The sequence below is a fragment of the Bubalus kerabau genome, chromosome 10 (genome assembly GCF_029407905.1).
Source record: "Bubalus kerabau isolate K-KA32 ecotype Philippines breed swamp buffalo chromosome 10, PCC_UOA_SB_1v2, whole genome shotgun sequence".
NCBI classification, from domain to species: domain Eukaryota; kingdom Metazoa; phylum Chordata; class Mammalia; order Artiodactyla; family Bovidae; genus Bubalus; species Bubalus kerabau.
In genome coordinates this window covers 18,718,742-18,739,415 of record NC_073633.1, presented here as the reverse complement: position 1 = coordinate 18,739,415, position 20,674 = coordinate 18,718,742, and the positions used below count along the sequence as shown (strand labels likewise).

Genomic DNA, 20,674 nt, shown 5'->3' with positions numbered 1-20,674 from the left:
GGATCTCCTTGCAGTCCAAGGGACTCTCAAGAGTCTTCTCCAACATCACAGTTCAAAAGCATCAATTCTTTGGTGCTCAGCTTTCTTCACAGTCCAACTCTCACACCCATATATGACCACTGGAAAAACCACAGCCTTAACTAGACGGACCTTTGTTGGCAAAGTAATGTCTCTGCTTTTCAATATGCTATCTAGGTTGGTCATAACTTTTCTTCCAAGGAGTAAGTGTCTTTTAATTTCATGGCTGCAGTCACCATCTGCAGTGATTTTGGAGCCCCAAAAAATAAAGTCTGATACTGTTTCCACTGTTTCCCCATCTATTTCCCGTGAAGTGATGGGACCAGATGCCATGATCTTAGTTTTCTGAATATAGATCAAATTTCACTTTAAAAATTTGAGCATGAAAAATAAAGTTCCAAACTCAAAAAGCTTTCATATAGCATCATAAACAAGTTCATTCAGCAGGCTGTATTACAGTCTGCTCCTATTTTCCTTAATATGTTAATTGATGAGCATATTTCCACCTAACCTGGAAATGGCTTCTGTGCCTTGACTTCTTTTAACACTTGACAAACAACAAAATGATGTTCTTGGTGGAAAATATCAACAATGAAAACCACTGGTTTTGTGTTTCAAGGGACTGTCAAAGAGCAGAACTCCTCTTCTGCTCTTTGTTTCTATATAAAAAACAAATGCAGGGACTTCCCTGGTGGTCCATCTGCCTTCCAGGGCAAAGGACTCAGGTTCAATCCCAGGTCGGGGAACTAAGAACATGCTGTGGGGCAACTAAGCCCACGTGGCAACTACTGAATCCATGTACCTCAACTAGAGAGAAGCCTGAGTGTTGCCATGGAGAGCCCACATGCTGCAACTAAGACTTGATGCAGCCAAAAATAAGTAAATAATATTTTTAAAAAACACATGCATATTTCCTTTTTAACTATCACATTTCCAGAAAATTTCTCTTTGATAATCATTATTTGTTGACATTCTTAAAAGTTTCTTTTTAAAAAACATGTACATATATCTTCTTATTGCTTTTATGTACATTAAAATTATCACAAGATCGAGTTTATTCTTCCCTTAGAAATAAAAGGGAGCTACAAAATTCCATATCGTCTTTAGAATCACAAGTTAACAAGTCTAAGAATCTTCACCCTAAAAACAAAGTGAAAGTGGATTTTTGATGGCTATGGGCTAATAGAAGGATACCCTGCCTTCTGAGAGCTTTCAAACCATAAAGGAAGCTGATCTTTTCCCTCTATGATGTAAAAGTATATATACACAGCATAAACATGTGATACACTCTCTGGAATACATACTAAAGCAAATGTCTTTCAGGAAACTATATTCCTTAAAATCACAGAAATATAGTGCTCGCCATTACTCAAACAGGGATGACAAGTAAATGAAATATCAATCTTGTAGGCTGTCAACCTTACGGGACAGCAATAACTGTTAACAAGTAGTCTGGAAAAATTGTCCGAAAATGACTTGTCCTCAGCACACAAGTATTTGAGGTTTCCATGGAAAATTAAGATGCCAGTGGCTATTTGAAACATTGCTCAGGTATTCTTTTTAATGGGAAATTTGCTGGTTATTGATCCACGGCATGTACCCTCTTGCTTCTGGAAGGCTGCAAGCACCTTTCCAATCAGTAGCTGTCAGAAAACTTGCTGCCTTTTTATGCTGATGCAAGACAGCAGCAGCGGCGGCGCTCCCTGTGCCTAATGCTGGGCTTTAGTTAGCCGCCGCGCAGTAGGTTAGCAATCCCAGTTACTACTTGACCGCAGCCCTGGAAATCAAAACAAATAAAATGTCCTTATGCTTTTATCTAACAAGTTAATTACAGCTGCCTGAAACTGGTGCTTGGGGTCAAGTTTGAAAACAAATAACCTCACATGTAAAGGGTCGGAACAGGTGCAAGGTATTTTTTTCCTACTATAAAACCTTGCATGCATGAAATTGACCTGTTTTCCAACTTTATTTATTTACCTCACAAAATATATAAATAAAAATGGTTTCCCTTTCATTTCTGAGCTGCGCCAAATCAACTGGCAAGCCATACATACTTTTATAACCATTGTAGGAATTTTTTTAGCAATCTATAAACATCTCTCTGTATGCTGATTAACATAGTCACAGTAATGATATTAAGCATGCCACTTGACAATTTCTTCAAAGCAAGTGGTTAGGATTTGTTTTTGTTTTCTACAATTCTTCCAAATCCAAGGAACATTTTCTCCTGCTAAAACACAGGGTTTGATGTGTGTTCATATTAACACAGAGTCTTGTGTTCCACACTCCAAAGTAACTCACCCTCAAGGGCAAACTATAAACAGGAGTAAGTAAACCTATGGCATGGGCCCACCCTAGGCAACTGATCCCTCAGGGGCAGGCCTGGTGACGGCTGAGTGGCTGCCAAGGGGGCTCGGACCTTAGGCCACTGCTCACATGGCATTCCTCAACGGACAAGGATAAAACGTGGGCCATGCACAGTAGCTCCTGGCATGGAGCAGTCCTGATGAGCCGCAAGGCCTGTGCTGCCCAGAGAGACGAGCAAGGCACTGAGACGAGTTAGAGACTCGAGCCCTGGGATCTCAGGACTGGCCACTTTCAACTGATGACCTCAGTGAAGAAATGCTCACAGTGTCTCAGCTTACTCAGCTGTAAAATGAAGGTGGTATGTACCCACAGGATTATTGTGAGACTCACACGAGAAAATATGAGAGCACTTAACAAGTTATAAAGCAAATTCCTTTTAGATCTTCATCCTCTCTCAGGGTTTTATGTATTTTCCCTTTAGAGGGATTCTTTCCAATTTTGTTCTAATAGTGATAAAATAAGCAATAATGACAAAGACTAGGTTTGTACTAGATAAAAACAAAATGAAAAGACAACCAACCAAACTAGACAAAAATCTAAATCTTTTACACCAAGGTATTTATTAATGATATGGTTTAGACAGAAAAATAACAAAGTGATCATTATAACATTAATAGAGCTATAATTTGAAGTTATCCAAAAAGCTTTCTTAGCTCAACCTCTATTATCCTATCCAGCTTTCATTACCCCTAACACAAAGCCTGGCACATAGTAGGTGTCTGATACATACTGACTGAAATGGAGCCTGATACCAATTCTGCCATTTATTAATCTGCAAAGCCTTCAGGAGGTCATTTAACCTCACTGAACCTTAGTTTCCTCTGAATGAGAATAAAGATAGCTTCTCTATTATATAGGGTTACTGTGAAGCTCAAAATTAAACTGCAGCAATAGAATTAGTGAAGGCATTTGTAAACGGTAATGATTAATAGTTGAGAGATTTAAAAGTGAACCTCCTAACAGTGAAACAACATTAAGCACAGCACTTTCTAAGCAGAAGTGTTCCAGGATTTAAAGATACAAAAACGGTATGTATGGAAAGTACAAAAGACTGCATTCATTCTGAACACGTCAGCGGCAGTTATAAAACGTTGTTTTCTCTGGTATCCCCTGTAGAATCTGTTACATGCAGTAATTGCAGCAATAATCAATACGCTAACTGAGTAAAAGATTAATCAGTTTTGTGATTGCTAATGGAATCTCCAGTACCAGACTCAGATTAGTTTCAAAGTCCCTCTGAGATGTTCTTCAAAATCCTTAAACAATTTTAATAAGGATGTGACAAAGTTTAGCATAGTTATCCAAAAATCTAATTAATTTGAAACAGAGGGCCAGATTCAACAAGGGGATAACAAGTACAATTTTTGGCTTTGTTCTGTTTGCAAGTTTATCATACAGTATTCCTATCTATTAGGGACCTAATTCTAATTCTAACAGCACAATCCAATCAATAATTACAACACTTTTTTCTTCATGGAAATCTGCCACATAAAAACTTGAGTTCCAATACAGCACAGTTTAATTTTACAAGGCACAAGTCCTCTGTTGAAAGGAGAGAAAACAAAGAGACAGCAAGAGAGATACACCCAGAAATAACTCCCACCCACTGGATACCTACTGTGTGTTAGGCTCAATACTGAGACAGAGCCCCTCAACGCCCCTGCCAAGTTTATGATTAATTTCTCCATCCAAACCTTTATTCCCTTTCTTGTCCCACCTCTGTTCCCCTCAGTATTAAGGAGTATCAAAAAAACAGGAGGGATTGAAACTTAAGTAAGACCCTTCAGGGCCCTCCTGGGTTCAAAAGCCCCTCTGTGCCCTCTGTTTCTTGTTGTAGAAAAAGACTTTAGTCTCCTAGGCTTCCCTGAGTTCCAAAGAGCAGATGCAAGGAGTAAACTATTAGGACCACAGAATCACAGGCCTGCTTAGTTCCTCCTGAAGGGATATTGTTAACAATCTGATGCATATCTGTGTTCTATAGAAACTGTTATATAGGGTTACTGTGAAGCTCAAAATTAAACTGCAGCAATAGATTAGTGAAGGCGTTTGTAAACTGTAATGATTAGTGGTTGAGAGATTTAAAAGGGAACAGGTGGAGGATGGTGACTACTTGCTGACCACAAGCACTGGTTGGAACTGGTTGGAACTGACCCAGACTGGTTGGAACCAGAAGGTTGAGATTCCTGAAACCTTACCCTGTAACCTCACCTCCAAGCAATCAGAAGAAGGTCCATGAGCTGATCAACTTCCTATGACCCCCACCCCTCACACTGTCTTTAAAAACCCCGACCTGAAAGCCATGGAGGAATTTAGGTCTTTGGACCATGAGCTGCCCGTTGTCCTGGCTTGGTGCCCGACAAATAAACCTCCACTTCACTACAAACACCCACTGCCAAGAGCGTTCTGTACCTCATTCACATGAGTCCTTGCTTGGTAACAATACTAGATATTTACATTTATTCATCTAATTTCTCACAACCCCATCCTATTCTAGGAATATCATCACACCTATTTGACAAATGTAGTAAACCATTTATCAGTCAACCAAGAAAAACACTCCTTTCATTCTAGTCCATGCACTCAGAACATAAAATGTTTGTTTGCTAGTTGAGAGTCAAAAGGTAAGTTATTCTCATTTATGACTAAGGATGCTAACTGTTTGTCATGCAATGCAAATGAAATACCATATTTTATTGCCATCAATTTACTATGGTGTTTCGTATTTTGGTTGTGTATTAAAATATAATCATTTCTTTTTTTTTTTTTTTTTAAAGATCAGCTATCTCCTATTTCTCATACCTCAAAAGATTGAACTAAAGCAGGCTACTGGGTGGACTGCTGAGCTGGTGGAGAGCCTGGCTTCTCCACTGTCACCTGTGCGAGTGAAGCCATGGCGCCTGGCCTTTCAGAGGCCGGGGGCGGTGGGAAGGTATTCATATACTGCAGGCCCTGTGCTGGCTGGTGACCTCTCTTTCTTCAGGGGCTCCGCCACCCCTCCACATTTGCCTTCTGTCTTTCTTGCCACACTGCTCAGTTTCCTGTAAGTGATTCTTTCCCCATTCCTCCTTTAAATACTCAAGTTTCCCATGGCTTTTCATCAACCTTCCTTTTTTTTTTTTTTATCCTCTCCTTGAGTTAACTTCAGCCACTTCGAAGGTTTCAATTACCAGAGGAGTCACTGAGACTAATTAGGAGCTGATGAATCACAAACCTTTATTTCCAGCCCAGATTTCTCTCCTAAGATTCGGAACATACCCAACTGGTTGTCCAGAGGCCCCCTCAAATTCAACAGGTCCCCACCTCTCCCACCCTCCCTCATGCCCTAGGCCTGTCTTCCAACAGATGGGCTCACCATCCGGATGAATGACATCACCATGACCTAGCCTCCCAAACCGGCTATCTGGGAGCCCTCCAGACCACTCCTTTCCTTCTTCCCCACACCTAATCCATCACCTTCTTACTAACTCTACATTCTCGCCACTGCTCATTTCCTCAAGCTAGGGCCCTCCATGAGCCTACCTGCCTTCGCAACCTCATCTCAACCCTCCCGCACTGTCCATACCGCACTGATCACAGGCAGTGCCTCCTAAATACACCAGGCATCCTTTCACCTGGGCCTTTAAACACACTATTCTCTCTCTTCAAACACCCTTTCCAGTCCCCTTGTCCTTGCTACTCCACCTAGACACTACTCTCTTCAGGAAGTCTTATCTGTCTTCAAAGCTAGATCCGGTGCTCCTTCTCTGAGCTCACAGAATACTAAATGCTTAGGTATATGAGAGCACTGATCACTCTGCCTGGTATTTCTGAGTCTTTCCTGTCCTTCCACATGAAACACTCTTTCCTTTCTTGTTAACTTCCCTGACTGAACCATGAGCTTCCTGAAGGAGTGAACTATATGTTCACTGCATCTTTACCACCTAGCATAGGGCTTGGCTAGATACTTGCCATCCGATAAATATTTAATGTATGAAAAGCTGGCTGGAGGCTTCCCTGGTGGCTCAGTGGTAGAATCTGCCTGCCAATGCAGGAGACACAGGTTCGATCCCTGATTTGAGAGGATCCCACATGCCACAGAGCAACTAAGCCCACACGCCACACTATTGAGCCCGTGCTCTGGAGCCCAGGAGCCACAACTACGAAGCTCCATGTGCTGCAGCTCCTGGAGCCCATGCACCCTGGAGCCTGTGCTCTGCATCAAGAGAAGCCACCACAGTAAGTCTCACACTGCAGTGAAGAGTAGCCCCCGCTCTCTGCAACTAGAGAAAGTCCACGTGTAGCAACAAAGACCCAGAACAGCCAAAACAAAACACAAAACAAAACAAAAAAAACTGGCTCTATGAATAAAGGGGCAAATCAGTGAGTGATCTCAGGTCCCATCTCTACATTTACCAGCCATGTGACCTTGAGAAAGGCAGGCAACTTTGTGCCTCAGTATTCTCAGCTGTAAATATGAAAAAAATATCTGCCTTGTTCACCTCACAGAGGTGTCAGGAACATCACAATCATAGAAGCTGGTATATAAGAAACAATTTTATAAAGTACTTGAAAGATATCTTAAAATAGGGCACCATGTTACTATGACTCTCCCACTTCCAAGCAACAGTACATACAAGAAAAATGGCCATAACAATAGGGTGACATAGAAACCACTAAACAAGACTGCCGAAATCTTCAGACCAAGTACAGAGGCAGCATTTAAGTAATGTTCATCAAGGCTGAGTCAGTATGCCCTCAACTCCCCTATAAATAATAATACAAGTGGAAAGGTACTGTAAGGAACATTGTTTCTCCATCTGGAAGTTCATCAAGAGCATGGACCATGTCTCATGTATTTTATTATGTCTTATGCCAGAGGTGTTAATCTGGTGTCTATATGGGCCTTGGGAGATCCTTGAAATTCCTGAACTCCTAGGTGAAATGCTGCACTGTGTGAATTTTCTGGGAAAAGAATAAATACATTTCCTCACATTTTCAAAAAGACCTGTCTCCAAAAAATCTAAGAAGCTAGTAGAGTATCTAGCCATAGAGTATATAGCACTGTAGCATATGCATAATGGCCACTCTGCATATGTTCAAGGGGAGAAGGCCAATAGGAAATAATACAGACATGATGACTACGTATTCTCATTGGTTAGATCTCTAACTTAGTGGCAAGTCTTACATATCAACTCAAATCAAATTTATTATTCTTCTATACATTTATAACAGAAAGGTTTCTAATCTCTCCTTAGCATGCCTTCAAGCAGACAATATAAAGAGTACAGTATGAGGATATACTTATAAAAAAATAAGCATGCTGGCTTTTCCTATTAATGATAAAATTTTTAAATTCCTGTTTTGTCAATACTCCAAGCATACCCCATTATATGTAGCTGAGTCAGTAATTACAGCAATAATCAATAAACTAACGAACTATTTGCAGTCCATGGTTATATAATTTAGTTTTCCTGGTGAAGAACTCAACAACCTTAACTCTGTCAGATGGCTACAAATTCAATTACAACAATTACACTCAGCTATGTCATCAATTACACTTTCTTTGAATTATTTCTTATACTTTAAATTTAAGACATATCCCTTCTATGATGCTCACCTCTTAAGAAGCACACAGCAGCTCCTTAGTCAAAAATAACACATGAAGCTAATCTATTTTGAATACCAAATTAATAACTATCTTTATTATCTGGCTTCAATCCCTGAAAACTCATTTCCTCTGCCTTGAGGTGACTACAAGGCACACATGTTCTTTCTTAGATGACTCTAGACCAAGGGTCCACATATGGCCATGGATTGATTAGATGAAGAGAAAGAAAATCACAATGAAAAGTCTTCCAATGAAAGGTCAGCAGGGAACAACTCTGGGGCCTCTTTATAGATCAACGTTACCAGACAAATGTATTTATTAGTGATTTGAAAATGAAACAGACAGTAAGTTGGCCAAGTTTAACGATAACACTATTTGTTTTGGACAGTAAAACTATAAATGATGTTAGGGAACTCCAGATGGTCTTAATAGGAATTGAAGTTTGGATAGCCAACAGCAGATGAAATTCAACTTGGCCGAGTTTCAGGTAATGCGTGTTGGCAGAAGTTTAAACTTGTATTCAGCGATGGGTCCAAAACCTGTGGGATCCTCTCAGCTAAGGCTTTACTGGTCACCACCATGGTTGGCTGGAGGCACTGCCTACACTGGCCTTTCACCTGATCTCTAAGTTGTAGCAATTCTGCCATACTTCCAAAGGAGGAGAAGTTTAAATAGCTTCAGGGAACCTACCACTTAAATAAAACAGGAGCATCAGGTCATAAAGATAGCAGGCCAAACAGGACATTCCCTTACAAGTAGACTACTTTATTTAGCCAGCTCCAATCGTGTTCAACAAAGATTCAGCCTACTGCTCAGATGTTGTTAAAAAAATTAATGAAAAGGCAGTGAGGATGAGTAAATAATATATAACAGAGAGACCTGTAATAATAGAGACAACTTGTTTTAATTTCCAGTTACAGTTTATACCTTTTTGGACATATTATAGTCATGAGTTGAAAATGTACTGAACTCCTCTAACTTTACTGTGTTATAGCAAATTTATGTTCACCTTTCAGATATATATAGAAAACACCCCTCTTGTTTCCAGTAAAACTGGCCCTAAGAGAATGGGTTCATTTGGAGGTGCTAACAAGAGCCTAATGCCTTGGTTATGCCCCATAGCAACCTGACTGCTAGACGTCCATCATCTCTGTCCAGTCCACATCTCTCTGGAAGAGAAGCTCCTACGATAGCCCCTAAGAGCCTAATTGATGTCCTGCATTTTTCGGTCCCCTCATGTCAGCTGCCTCAACATAGGACCCCAGAGGACCCAAACTGTAGGTCATCCTGAGCCCTCCATAGAGAGGGAGCTGAACTAAGAGCGTGGACATATTAATGACAAAATATTGGTGGTTCAAAGCCCCAGAATACTCTGGTGCCACCCTGACTGAGGCCTGCTTATGCTGTCTCTTCCTTTGCTTCCACGAGCTACCTAATAATCTGATGCAAACTGCCATCTGCTTCTGCTTCTTGTTAGCAAAAATGTCCTGAGGTATTTCAAAGAGGGGCTAAATAAGGGGGCACTACATTCTTATCACTATTTCAAGGACATCCATATGTCCCAGATAACATAGAGAAGAAAGTTAAAATAATCTGCCTCTGAAAAAAAGTTTAATTCTTTGACTAGGATGATACAAAAATACAAAAATTTTACTTATAGCTTGGAGTACGACACTATTCCAATTAAAAAAAAACAAAAAAACTAATTTACAACACCATTTATTTGGGCTTCCCGGATAGCTCAGTTGGTAAAGAATCCACCTGCAATGCAGGAGACCCCAGCTTGATTCCTGGGTCGGGAAGATCCACTGGAGAAGGGACAGGCTACCCACTCCAGTATTCTTAGGCTTCCCTTGTGCCTCAGCTGGTAAAGAATCTGCCTGCAATGCGGGAGACCCGGGTTTGATCCCTGGGTTGGGAAGATCCCCTGGAGAAGGGAAAGGCTACCCACTCCAGTATTCTTAGGCTTCCCTGGTGACTCAGCTGGTAAAGAATCTGCCTGCAATGCAGGAGACCTGGGTTTGATCCCTGGGTTGGGAAGATCCCCTGGAGAAGGGAAAGGCTACCTATCCTCTTCAGTATTCTGGCCTGGAGAACTCTATAGACTGTAAAGTCCATGGGGTCGTAAAGTGTCATGCTCTATACCTTAAAGCATGATACTATTCCAATTTAAAAAAAAAAAGCTAAATAATTTCCAACACCATTTGTTTATTGCATTCAGTTTTCCTGTCTTGTTCTTTTCACCGTTTCCCTACCCTACCAGGAGAGTATCGAGTATTACCAGTTGTTTGGATGGATCATGACAAACGATGGGACTAACCATTCACTGAAGACCAAGCTATTTTGGTCTACAAAGTAAGCTGGACTGACTTAATGTGGAGCATATTTAAAAGCACCATGTGGAAAAGAGCTTCCAATCTCTGCTCTATGTAGAAAACTTCCTAATCGTAAAGGCCCTAAGGCTATTAAAAGTTTAACAGCTAACTGGGCAACACATCCTAAGGTAAAATTCAGCCCTGTAGGAAGGAAACTTCAAAAGCCCAGAGTATTTCTTTATAGTCCTTTTCAAACTCAGGTACACTAACATGCTACTAAGTAGCATTATTTTTTTGTTATCAGGAAAACAGTGGTATTTGCAAAGCTTCTTCTGTAGGATCTCAATAAATGCCAAAACAAAAACATCACTTAACCAGGAGTGAAGACTGGGATTCCAGGACCTAGGTCTGTGTCCAGGCCTTCCCATTTATTAGCAATATAACCTCAAACTGAATCTGATCTTGCTGGGCCTCAGTTTCCTTATCTGTAAAATGAGACAGCTGGACAATGGTCTCAAACAGTTGAGACGAACCCTCTAAGGGTTTCTTCCAACTCTACTTGAGCAACTATGATTTTTTTCTTTTTTAAAAAAATTTATTTTTTAATTGAAGGATATTGCTTTACAGAATTGTGTTGGTTTCTGCCATACATCAACATGAATCAGCCATAGGTATACATATGTCCCCTCCCTCTTAAATCTCCCTCCCACCTCCCTCTCCATCCCATCCCTCTAGGCTACTGCAGAGTCCCAGTTTGAGTTCCCTGAGTCATGCAGCAAATTTCCACTGGCTATCTATTGAGCAACTATGATTTCTGAGGCAATCTCCAAGTTATGCATAAAACTAGGATAAAGTGAATCATATCCCAATTTACAAGGTGCTACAGAAGTCAAAGGGTATTCTCCCTCATGGTACCCAACATCTAACAAGGTACACTAGAGTCAAGTATGTCAAAGGGAATACTTACACTCCAATAATACACAATGTCTGCCATAATGGGAGGTGTTACAGTTAAACCCATCCCACATTCTTCTGGCAATGTGGAGAAATGGTGTAAATAGAGAGATTAGGCAAAATGAAGAAAATAATTCTTATTAATACTGTTTTCCACTCATACAAGCCTCTCAGTATCAAGAGAACTAAGTGTAATAAACCCTTTACTAGCCACAGGATTTAGCAGAAACAAATACGAGTCCATTTACAAAAGTAAGATGTACTGCTGAGTTCCTTGAAGAAAGGTCACCTAAAAGCAGAGGTTAACATTAAAACAACCCCCACCTATAACTGAGTCTCAATGATAAATAAAGCTTACGAAATAAGGCCCAGCACTGATGTTTCATGCTGTAAGGAAATGAGGTCAGCACTACCAGACAACAATACAAAAAGATGGGAGGAGAAAAGCAGCAGACTATCGTCTATCCTTCTAGAAAATGAGAGAGGAGAACAAGAACAACAAAACAATTTAAACTACTTTAAGGGAGTATTTAACAGGGTCCTTTAAATAATTAGCAATGATCAGGTATTTAGTTTTCAGGATATGTAGGTTGGGTGTATTTTTTTTTTCTAATAAAGCATTTCAAATTCTAATTAAAAAAATACTTTATGGAGAAATTAAAAAGATACAATAGTGTCAGAGGAAAAGCCACGATCCCAGAAGTGGAATATTCTAACAACATAACTTACAAGAAACTACGCTATAAAAACAGATTGTTGATTAACACAAACTCATAACAAAACGCAGAGAGCGATCACAATGGTGCTGTAATAACACTTGGCTGCTGAATTCTCTCAATACATTAAATATCTCCTTGGAGACCAAATTACTTTACATTTTCTTAAAAGACAATTTATTATAGCTTTGTTTTCTTCTCATTATCTCTTAAAAATATATCTAATGAAGAAAAGAATACAACTTCTAAATAACACATAAAATGGTGCTAATGTGTGACAACAGACTTTGGTTAATGTGCTAGTTATTATTTAACAGCGCACAACCTACTGTCATGACAAATCCTTACCACAACGCGACATTCTGCGTGTCACATGCATCAAAACCACTGTATGCCGTTATTACGGCACACATGAAATTAACAGCCTCAGGCTGCTGGCAATTTAAATAATTGATAAGTTTTCAATTAAAAAGGCAACATTTTCAGGTCTAATACAAAAGTCTATTTAAATTACTGATACAAACTTATGCTTCTGATGGCCCAAAGCCAGAAAATGCTTACATCCAAGGAGGGGGGAAATTCTGCAAGTTTCAACTCAGACACCGTAGCTTTTTTTTAAAAGAATGATTAAAGGATTTATGGCAAAAACATGTCTAGTTTTGCTTTCCCCATATGGTTTTTAAAGAAATACTAAAGTGACTGCAAATTTATTGAATTCCACATGAAAAGCATAGCTTTTTTTTTTTTTTTTTTTTTTAACAGTAAATATGTGGTCCCAAGTCCTGGAATCAAAATTTTTCAGAGCCAAACCGAACTTAAAAAATAAAAGGCCAATACAGGTTTTTAATACCAGGTTGGCAACTGAAGACTATCAACCAAAATCTATTGTGAGGTTAAGTCCAAATTGTTCTCTTTATGGCAAAACTGTAACCCAAAGGAATTTCAACCATAAAAACCAAAACAGATCAAAATGGCAGCCAACCAAACCTGTTTGTGCTTTGAGACAGAGCTTCCTCTACTCTTTACTATTTAATTGTTTATTCAGAGCCTGACTCTACATAAACAAAGAGTATCTGATGGTAGAGGCTGCCTCAACAGATAAGAGCAAAAGGAAATCCAGTTAGGTTTTAAATAACTTAAAACCTGTTATCTCTCTCAGGGTTATTTTCATTGTCATTTTAAAATAATCTGCTCCAACATTCACAGTCTGGGGAGTGGAGCTCTATCTTGGGGCCTCAGGTTCTTATCTATGAATATCAAGTGAATTAAAGAGAAAACTCAGACCTCATCATCTAGACCCCATTCTATGAACCACTGCCAGTTTACAGAAAAAAGTTTTCACCATCCCCAGCAAATGAACGAACATAAGAAAAATGCAGTGAGTTTTACATAAAACTCTCTGAGGAACATAACCTTAACCAGTCAGTCTGGAATTTCCGGGTCATTGCCAGGGAGGTCATCCACCTGACAGACCCCTGCTGTTCCCCAGAGGAAGGTGACCTTGCCTGAAACCATCAGCTCTTGGCTAAAGTGACTTCCTTGTCCTGTCTCCTGCCACGTCTTTAGAGTGCCTTTCTATCTGCTGGATGGGATGTTGCCCAATTCATGAATCATTATATAAAGCCAATAAGATCTTACAAAATGTACTCTGTTTTTTACAATTTTTAAAACTTTTTTTTTAATTAAAAAAAAAAAAAGCTCATTTTTTAACACATAGAAAGCTCCCAGTACTAATGTGCAAGAAGGTGGGTGGGAGAGCAGCAGTATGAAACAGCGAAGGAGCACGTGCCTTGGCACAAGAAGAAGCTGAACGTATAGTCCATATTCATACTCATATAGCTGTAAGACCTTGGGCATGTCTCTTAACCGTAGCTTCCCCGTCTGAAAGGTAGGGATGATAATATCTACTTTACAGAGTGATGATTAAAGCCAAAGGAAACTAAATACCTTAAGCATCTAGTGTAAAATGGGCACTCAGCAATGGAAATAATTATGACCACCACTAGGATCACATGTAGTGACACTTCTCAAAGAGCACAGTTTGTTAGATCTTCCCAAAAGTACATTTTTGAAAGCACAATTTTGTGTGAGATCATGTCAGAGACATAATGAAAGTACATGGATGTCAGCAATGTTCTCTCTGCAGTGGATCCATGTGAAAAAACTGGAATCCATCTGTGTGTGTGTGTTTTCTAAAAATAAGCATGTCACATTCTCAGGAGAGGTAGTTGATCAATCAATACTAGTGCTAGACCTTTCAGCAGACAATCCTACTCTGCCTTTCAAGGTACTGATGAGCCCTGCTCTAAATTCTCAGGGCACAAAGACTCTCAAATAAGTTAATGTGAAGTCAATGGGAAATTGACTTTTCTACTCTGTGCTGGTCTGAATGCAACGCTCTGTTAACCATGCCATCCTTCTTCTTCTCTTTCCTCCTACCCTAAATTAAAACTCTTGGTGGAAACCCATACAGATATTTTACAGTTTTCATTACAATGAAACAATATCCTGGTTAAAAACCTACAACCTAATCATTTGCTAAGATTAGAGACTCACTGAAAAGCCAGGGTGCCAGTTCCATCATTTCCACCATAATACCACTTTGCATTTGTATAGAATTTTTAACTTTTCAAAGGGTTTCACATCTATTATCCCATTTGACCATTACAATGACCCTGTGCAGAAGAAAGGACAAGTATTATTATCCACAATTGACAGATGAGGCAACTACTGCACAGAAAGGTTAAGTGTTCTGCCTAAGGCCGGGAAGCCAGAAAAGGGCAGTGGTCTCCTGACTTCCAGTCTAATGCTCTCTTCACCAGACCACTAGAGAAGGTTTTGTACACAGACTGCAAGCTCAGAAAAAATAAAATGAATTAAGAAAAAATGAAATAAGAGAAAAGAACAAACCAGGGTTCAGGGAAGCTATTTCTCTCCAGAGTAGCTAAATTATTCAAGCTTAGTATTAAAGTTTTAGAAATGTATCCTTTTTTCTTGTCTATCTACCTTGGCCCTGAGACAAATGTTAATGCAAATTTTCACTGAAATTTGAAACACAAAAGAAAAGTCATTTGGGGATATATTCAAATCACTTAGATTCAGTAAGTAACCCTGCAGTTCGTTTTAGGGTGGGGTGGTTAGTATATAAAATCACTGAGAGTACATCTGTAAGTCATGTATCCACATTAAGCCAGCAGCTACATTATAACTACAGTCTGTTTGGAAGGGGTGAAAGGGATCTCCAGTTGAAAGTAGATTTTGAAAAATTTTTTAGAGCCCAGGGGTTCATTTTTAATGAGCCGTTACTTTAAGTACTGCATAAAAAATACAGGAAATTGATAGTCCATTTAGTCTGCGCCATACCTAATGCAAAAGTCATTAAGATGCATTATTCTTAATGTTCATGATATGATCAGTAAGTGTCTTTTGAAAAGAATGCCCTTAACTTTCACGTAAGGAGATCTTTAAAAATTTTACATATTGTATAGAAAAATGTTAAGAGCAACTGTGATTTACTTTCATATCTTCACTACATCAAGAAACTGCATCCTCAATTACAACAAGATTTTTAGAAAAGCCCTCATTAGTAGTAGACTTACATATGACAGCATTGCCTTCATTTCTTCATCACTTCTCACTGTAATTCGATCACCATCTTCATCTTCATCTGTTTAAAAAGCAACATAATGTACGTGGTAAGATTTTTTTAATATACGAAAACCATGTCAGCTGGAAACATAATACAATTGGTTTGTACAAACTTGATGTCCACATCCCCAACACTGTATGTTGCAGATGTTGACATTATTAGCTTGCTGTTTTGGTTTTTTTGTTCAGAATACAACAGAATCTCAATAAAGAACTATAAATTTTAGGGACAGCTGAAAATTAAAATATTGCTCATGTCATTTATGACAGGAACCTAAGTTAATGCAAATACAGGGATTTCCCTGGCAGTCTAGTGGTTAAGACTCTGGGCTTCCACTGCAGGGAGCATGGGTTCAATCCCTGGTCGGGACACTGAAATCACACATGTTGCATGGCACAGCCAAATAAGTAAATAAATATTTTAAAAATAAAGTACATACAACTGGAGTATGAACAGGTTTGGTTTGAAGAACTTTAAAAACTGAAGAAAGGCCAATCTTATTCAACTATGAGTACTTTTTGCTTTCCCACACGGCACCCTATCCCTCTATTTCTCCATTCTTCCTTTCTCCCGGCAATCTGTCATGTCATAATAGCATAATAAAAATGGCTATCATTTACTGAACACTACTATAACACAAGGCACTGTGATTTATGCTCCATACACCCTTAAAAGCCTCATAACGATTCTATGATGTGGACAATATGACTTGATTATTATCATTCCCTTTTTTACGGAACTGAGAGCCCAGTGTAAGGTTAACTTACAAAGCAACTGTAATACAGTTCTCCTCATAACCCACTTGATCTCTCATTTTCTGAACTGTTTCACTTATACTGAGTACTTTATGACCACAGAAAGCTTCAAATGGTGATTTGCACTACTGTGAAATCATTTAAACTGTCTTAAAACTAGAGGATAATAAGACTTCACAAAATACTGAACAAGAATGGGTAAATCTGAGTAAGTGGATCATCAAAGGAGCCACATCCAGAACAATACACTAATTTCACTGATCCTTCCCTTAATTAAAATAGTCGTGAAATATGTCTCCAAAACTGCTTTCTGAACCTGAAGATAAGTCAAGCAAAAATACCAGATCTTGTTTTTAGTCCCTAATGAAACTGTCCACATCTGATCACTCATTCATCCATACTATCTGCCAGGCAGAATGACTTCTGGTTATTTCTAAATATTTAGCTAGCTATTTCATCCTTCTGAGGATAAAGATCTGTCAACAGGAAAACGGCATACTTGGTAGACTCTAAATGTACAGTTGATTGAAAAATGCCAAAAACATTTTGAGCAAGGGCAACATTGATGGAAGCCGTACACAGCCTCCCAAGGGGACAACGCAGAAGGGACAGGCTGGCTCTCAAACGGGTGCCTCCACTGGTGTGCATTTCTGAAACCAAGCTAGGATTTATTTATTTATTTATTTTGGTCACTCTTGGGCATCTAATTGCTGATTCGATCAGAGGCAGAGAACCTGATCCCAGGCCTGGAGAAAAAGACAAATCTCTCATCATAAAGAGAATAAGCTAGCATGACATGCTCTGAGAACTCTTACTGAAAATATAGGGGGAGTTCAGTTTAGCACCCGGATCTTTACCCACCAAACCTCAGCAGGCCCTCCCTCCTGTCTAGCTGCTTTTTTTAAGATAGCCCACTGTTTGGTGACCAGGCCACGGGAACCTTCTAAGAGGGAGACTGTTTTCTCTCCTACTTAGCCTATTTCAGAGCACAATGCTACCTTCTTTTTCTCCCTCACAGCCAACAGCAATCTGACAGTACGAGGGAAAGCAGCATCTGAATTTGTCCTGTTCAGTGACCAGGCCAACAGCTCTCACTGGGGTTTTCCCTCCAGAGTAACTGTTCTGGATCCTAGACATAGGTTCACTCCTGCAGAGTTCCGCAACTGGAAGTAAATCAGTATCATCAAGTCACACTGAATATTCACATAGCTAGGAGCTGCAACAATCACCACTGGTATTACCTACCAAGAGCTGCCTCTCTTAAGTATAAACGGCACACAGCGGTCACCTTCAGGAACAAAGAAGGCATATTCCTACGGAGGTTACATATACAAAGAACTACACAGAAATCCAGCATTTTCCTTCCCTCTCTTTCTTTCTTTAAGCTATAGGCTAGAGTCAAACTGGGAGAAAAATGCTGTTCTAATTTTGGAAACAGATAGTTCCTACATAGGTTCCAGAAACTAATATTTTCAAGGTTAAGTCAAAAAGCTGTCACATAAATGCAGGAAACAAAGGAGAAAAAAACAGACACTGTAAAAAGGAATATAATGTTACATAGCACCACATATGAAAGCGCTTTACATTTTTTGTTTTAAAAGCAAGTTAAATTCTCAGTTTGGATGTGGACTAAAATGATTTGTTCTTGATGAAGTCCTGAAGTTGGTAAAATTTTCGGTCTGAACGAAGTGGCTTCATGTAAACCTCATCGCTGCACCACAGCTAGCTGTAGAGATGCTGGCTGCAAAGGGACGATGACCTTCAAATCCCGATACACGCTAGACTCAATGAGGCACTGTCCACATGCAATGAACAAGTACTTGGAGTTAATAAAACAGGTGAAGAGCCTTTTTATAATTTTTAAAGAGAAGGCACAGATTTCAGAAAAAAACTGTTTCAATCACAGTCTCTCTAAATCAGTAACAATAACAACAAAAATAATTCTCTAAGCTCTCAAGCTTGGGCTTGAACCTTTAAGGCTACTTAAAACCAAAGACTGTATAATTCTAAAATTCTATGAAATCACTGAAGGATTAGTTCAGTTACCATAAATAATCTGGTAACTGTGAGGGAAGTCAGTTACCAGAATAATCTCTTACTTAGCAGTTCCATAGAAAGCAGCGATGAAACACTAAAGGGCACTCTGCTCTAAGTGGACAGAAAAAACTTAAGACAAAACGCCAGAGCAACTTCGATGCAAACCTGAAGTGCTGTCTCATAAGGAGACAAGGGAACTTGAAAGACGCATTCTAATAAAGCCTGAGGACAGAATCAGGTTTATAAGACAGAGTGATTAGTAGTTCTCATGGATTAATGAGAGGCTTCATTTTATGTAGGAACTACTTTCCCTTACAGATTGCTCTTTGAAGGACTGTCTACTTCATTCTTTAATAATTGCAATTAGTAGTTTTAATGAAGACTCCTTGTTCTTGTCAGAAAGGAGACCGAGTTGAAAAAGTAATTACACTAAGAGAAGACAAATGATTCTGGCCCAAAGGCAAAATCTAAGCCATGATGGCAACCCAAGAGCAAATCATTGGCTTTGAAATTTAAAATGAGAATACACTTCTCTCTAAAGACAAGGAATTTCGAGAAAGATATACGAAGGGCCAATGGGTACACAGAAAGGTGCTCCACATCTCTAATCATCAGGGATATGCAAATCAAAACTGAGATGAAGTATCCCCTCACACTTGTTACACTATCATTAAAAAGACAAGAGAGAACAAGTGTTGGTGAGAATGCAGAGAAAAGAGAACCCTCATGTACTGTAGGTAGGAATGTAAACTGAAACAACCACTGTGGAAAATAGTATGTGGTTCCTCAAAGAATTAAAATTACAACTAATATATGATCCAGCAATTGTACTGCTGGGTCTGTATCCAAAGGAACTGAAATCAGAAGTTTACGGAAATATCTGTACTCACTGTATTTGAGCATTCTTTGGCATTGCCCTTCTTTGGGACTGGAATGAAAACTGACCTTTTCTAGTCCTGGGCCACTGCTGAGTTTCCAATTTGCTGACATAATGAGTGCAGCACTTTCACAGCATCATCTTAGGATCTGAAATAGCTCAACTGGAATTCCATCACCTGCACTAGCTTTGTTCGTAGTGATGCTTCCTAAGGCCTACTTGAATTCACATTCCAGGATGTCTGGCTCTAGGTGAGTGATCACACCATCATGATTATCTGGGTTATTAAGATCTTTTTTGTATAGTTCTTCTGTGTATTCTTGCCACCTCTTCTTAACATCTTCTGCTTCTGTTAGGTCCATACCATTTCTGTCCTTTATTGAGCCCATCTTTGCATGAAATGTTCCCTTGGTATCTCTAATTTTCTTGAAGAGATCTCTAGTCTTTCCCATTCTCTTGTTTCCTTTATTTCCTTGCACTGATCACTAAGGAAGGCTTTCTTATCTATCCTTGCTATTCTTCAGAACTCTGCGTTCAGATGCTTATATCTTTCCTTTCCTCCTTTGCTTTTCGCTTCTCTTCTTTTCACAGCTATTTGCAAGGCCTCCTCAGACAGCCATTTTGCCTTTCTGCATTTCTTTTTCTTGGGTTTTAGAAAAGTCAGAGCAACCAGAGATTAAATTGCCAACATCCGCTACATCATCAAAAAAGCAAGAGAGTTCCAGAAAAATATCTATTTCTGCTTTATTGACTATGCCAAAGCCTTTGACTGTGTGGATCACAATAAACCTGTGGAAAATTCTGAAAGAGATGGGAATACCAGACCACCTGCCCTGCTTCTTGAGAAACCTGTATGCAGGTCAGGAAGCAACAGTTAGAACTGGACATGGAACTACAGACTGGTTCCAAATAGGAAAAGGAGTACGTCAGGGCTGTATATTGTTACCCTGCTTATTTAACTTATATACAGAGTACATCATGAGAAATGCTGGGCTGGAAGAAGCACAAGCTGGAATCAAGACTGCCGGGAGAAATATCAATAACCTCAGATATGCAGATAACACCACCCTTATGGCAGAAAGTGAAGAGGAACTAAAGAGCCTCTTGATGAAAGTGAAAGTGGAGAGTGAAAAAGTTGGCTTAAAGCTCAACATTCAGAAAAGTAAGATCATGGCATCCGGTCCCATCACTTCATGGCAAATAGATGGGGAAACAGTGGAAACAGTGTCAGACTTTATTTTTCTGGGCTCCAAAATCACTGCAGATGGTGACTGCAGCCATGAAATTAAAAGACGCTTACTCCTTGGAAGGAAAGCTATGACCAACCTAGACAGCATATTAAAAAGCAAAGACATTACTTTGTCAACAAAGGTCCATCTAGTTAAGGCTATGGTTTTTC

At 39.4% G+C, this 20,674-nt stretch overlaps 1 protein-coding gene across 9 annotated transcripts in view; it reads right to left on the bottom strand.

Annotated features, from left to right (window-relative positions):
- Window positions 1-20,674, bottom strand: part of MAP2K5 (mitogen-activated protein kinase kinase 5) — a 266,322-nt gene that overhangs the window by 227,218 nt on the left and 18,430 nt on the right. For 6 of the 9 annotated variants that reach the window (XM_055536810.1, XM_055536808.1, XM_055536811.1 and 3 more), the window contains exon 3: window positions 15,557-15,624. In XM_055536810.1, the coding sequence (XP_055392785.1) occupies window positions 15,557-15,624 (68 nt within the window). Of the gene's footprint in view, window positions 1-4,003; window positions 4,895-5,184; window positions 6,690-7,981; window positions 8,522-15,556; window positions 15,625-20,674 lie in introns of those variants that run through there. The other 3 variants (XM_055536814.1, XM_055536812.1, XM_055536813.1) reach the window with 3 other exon arrangements.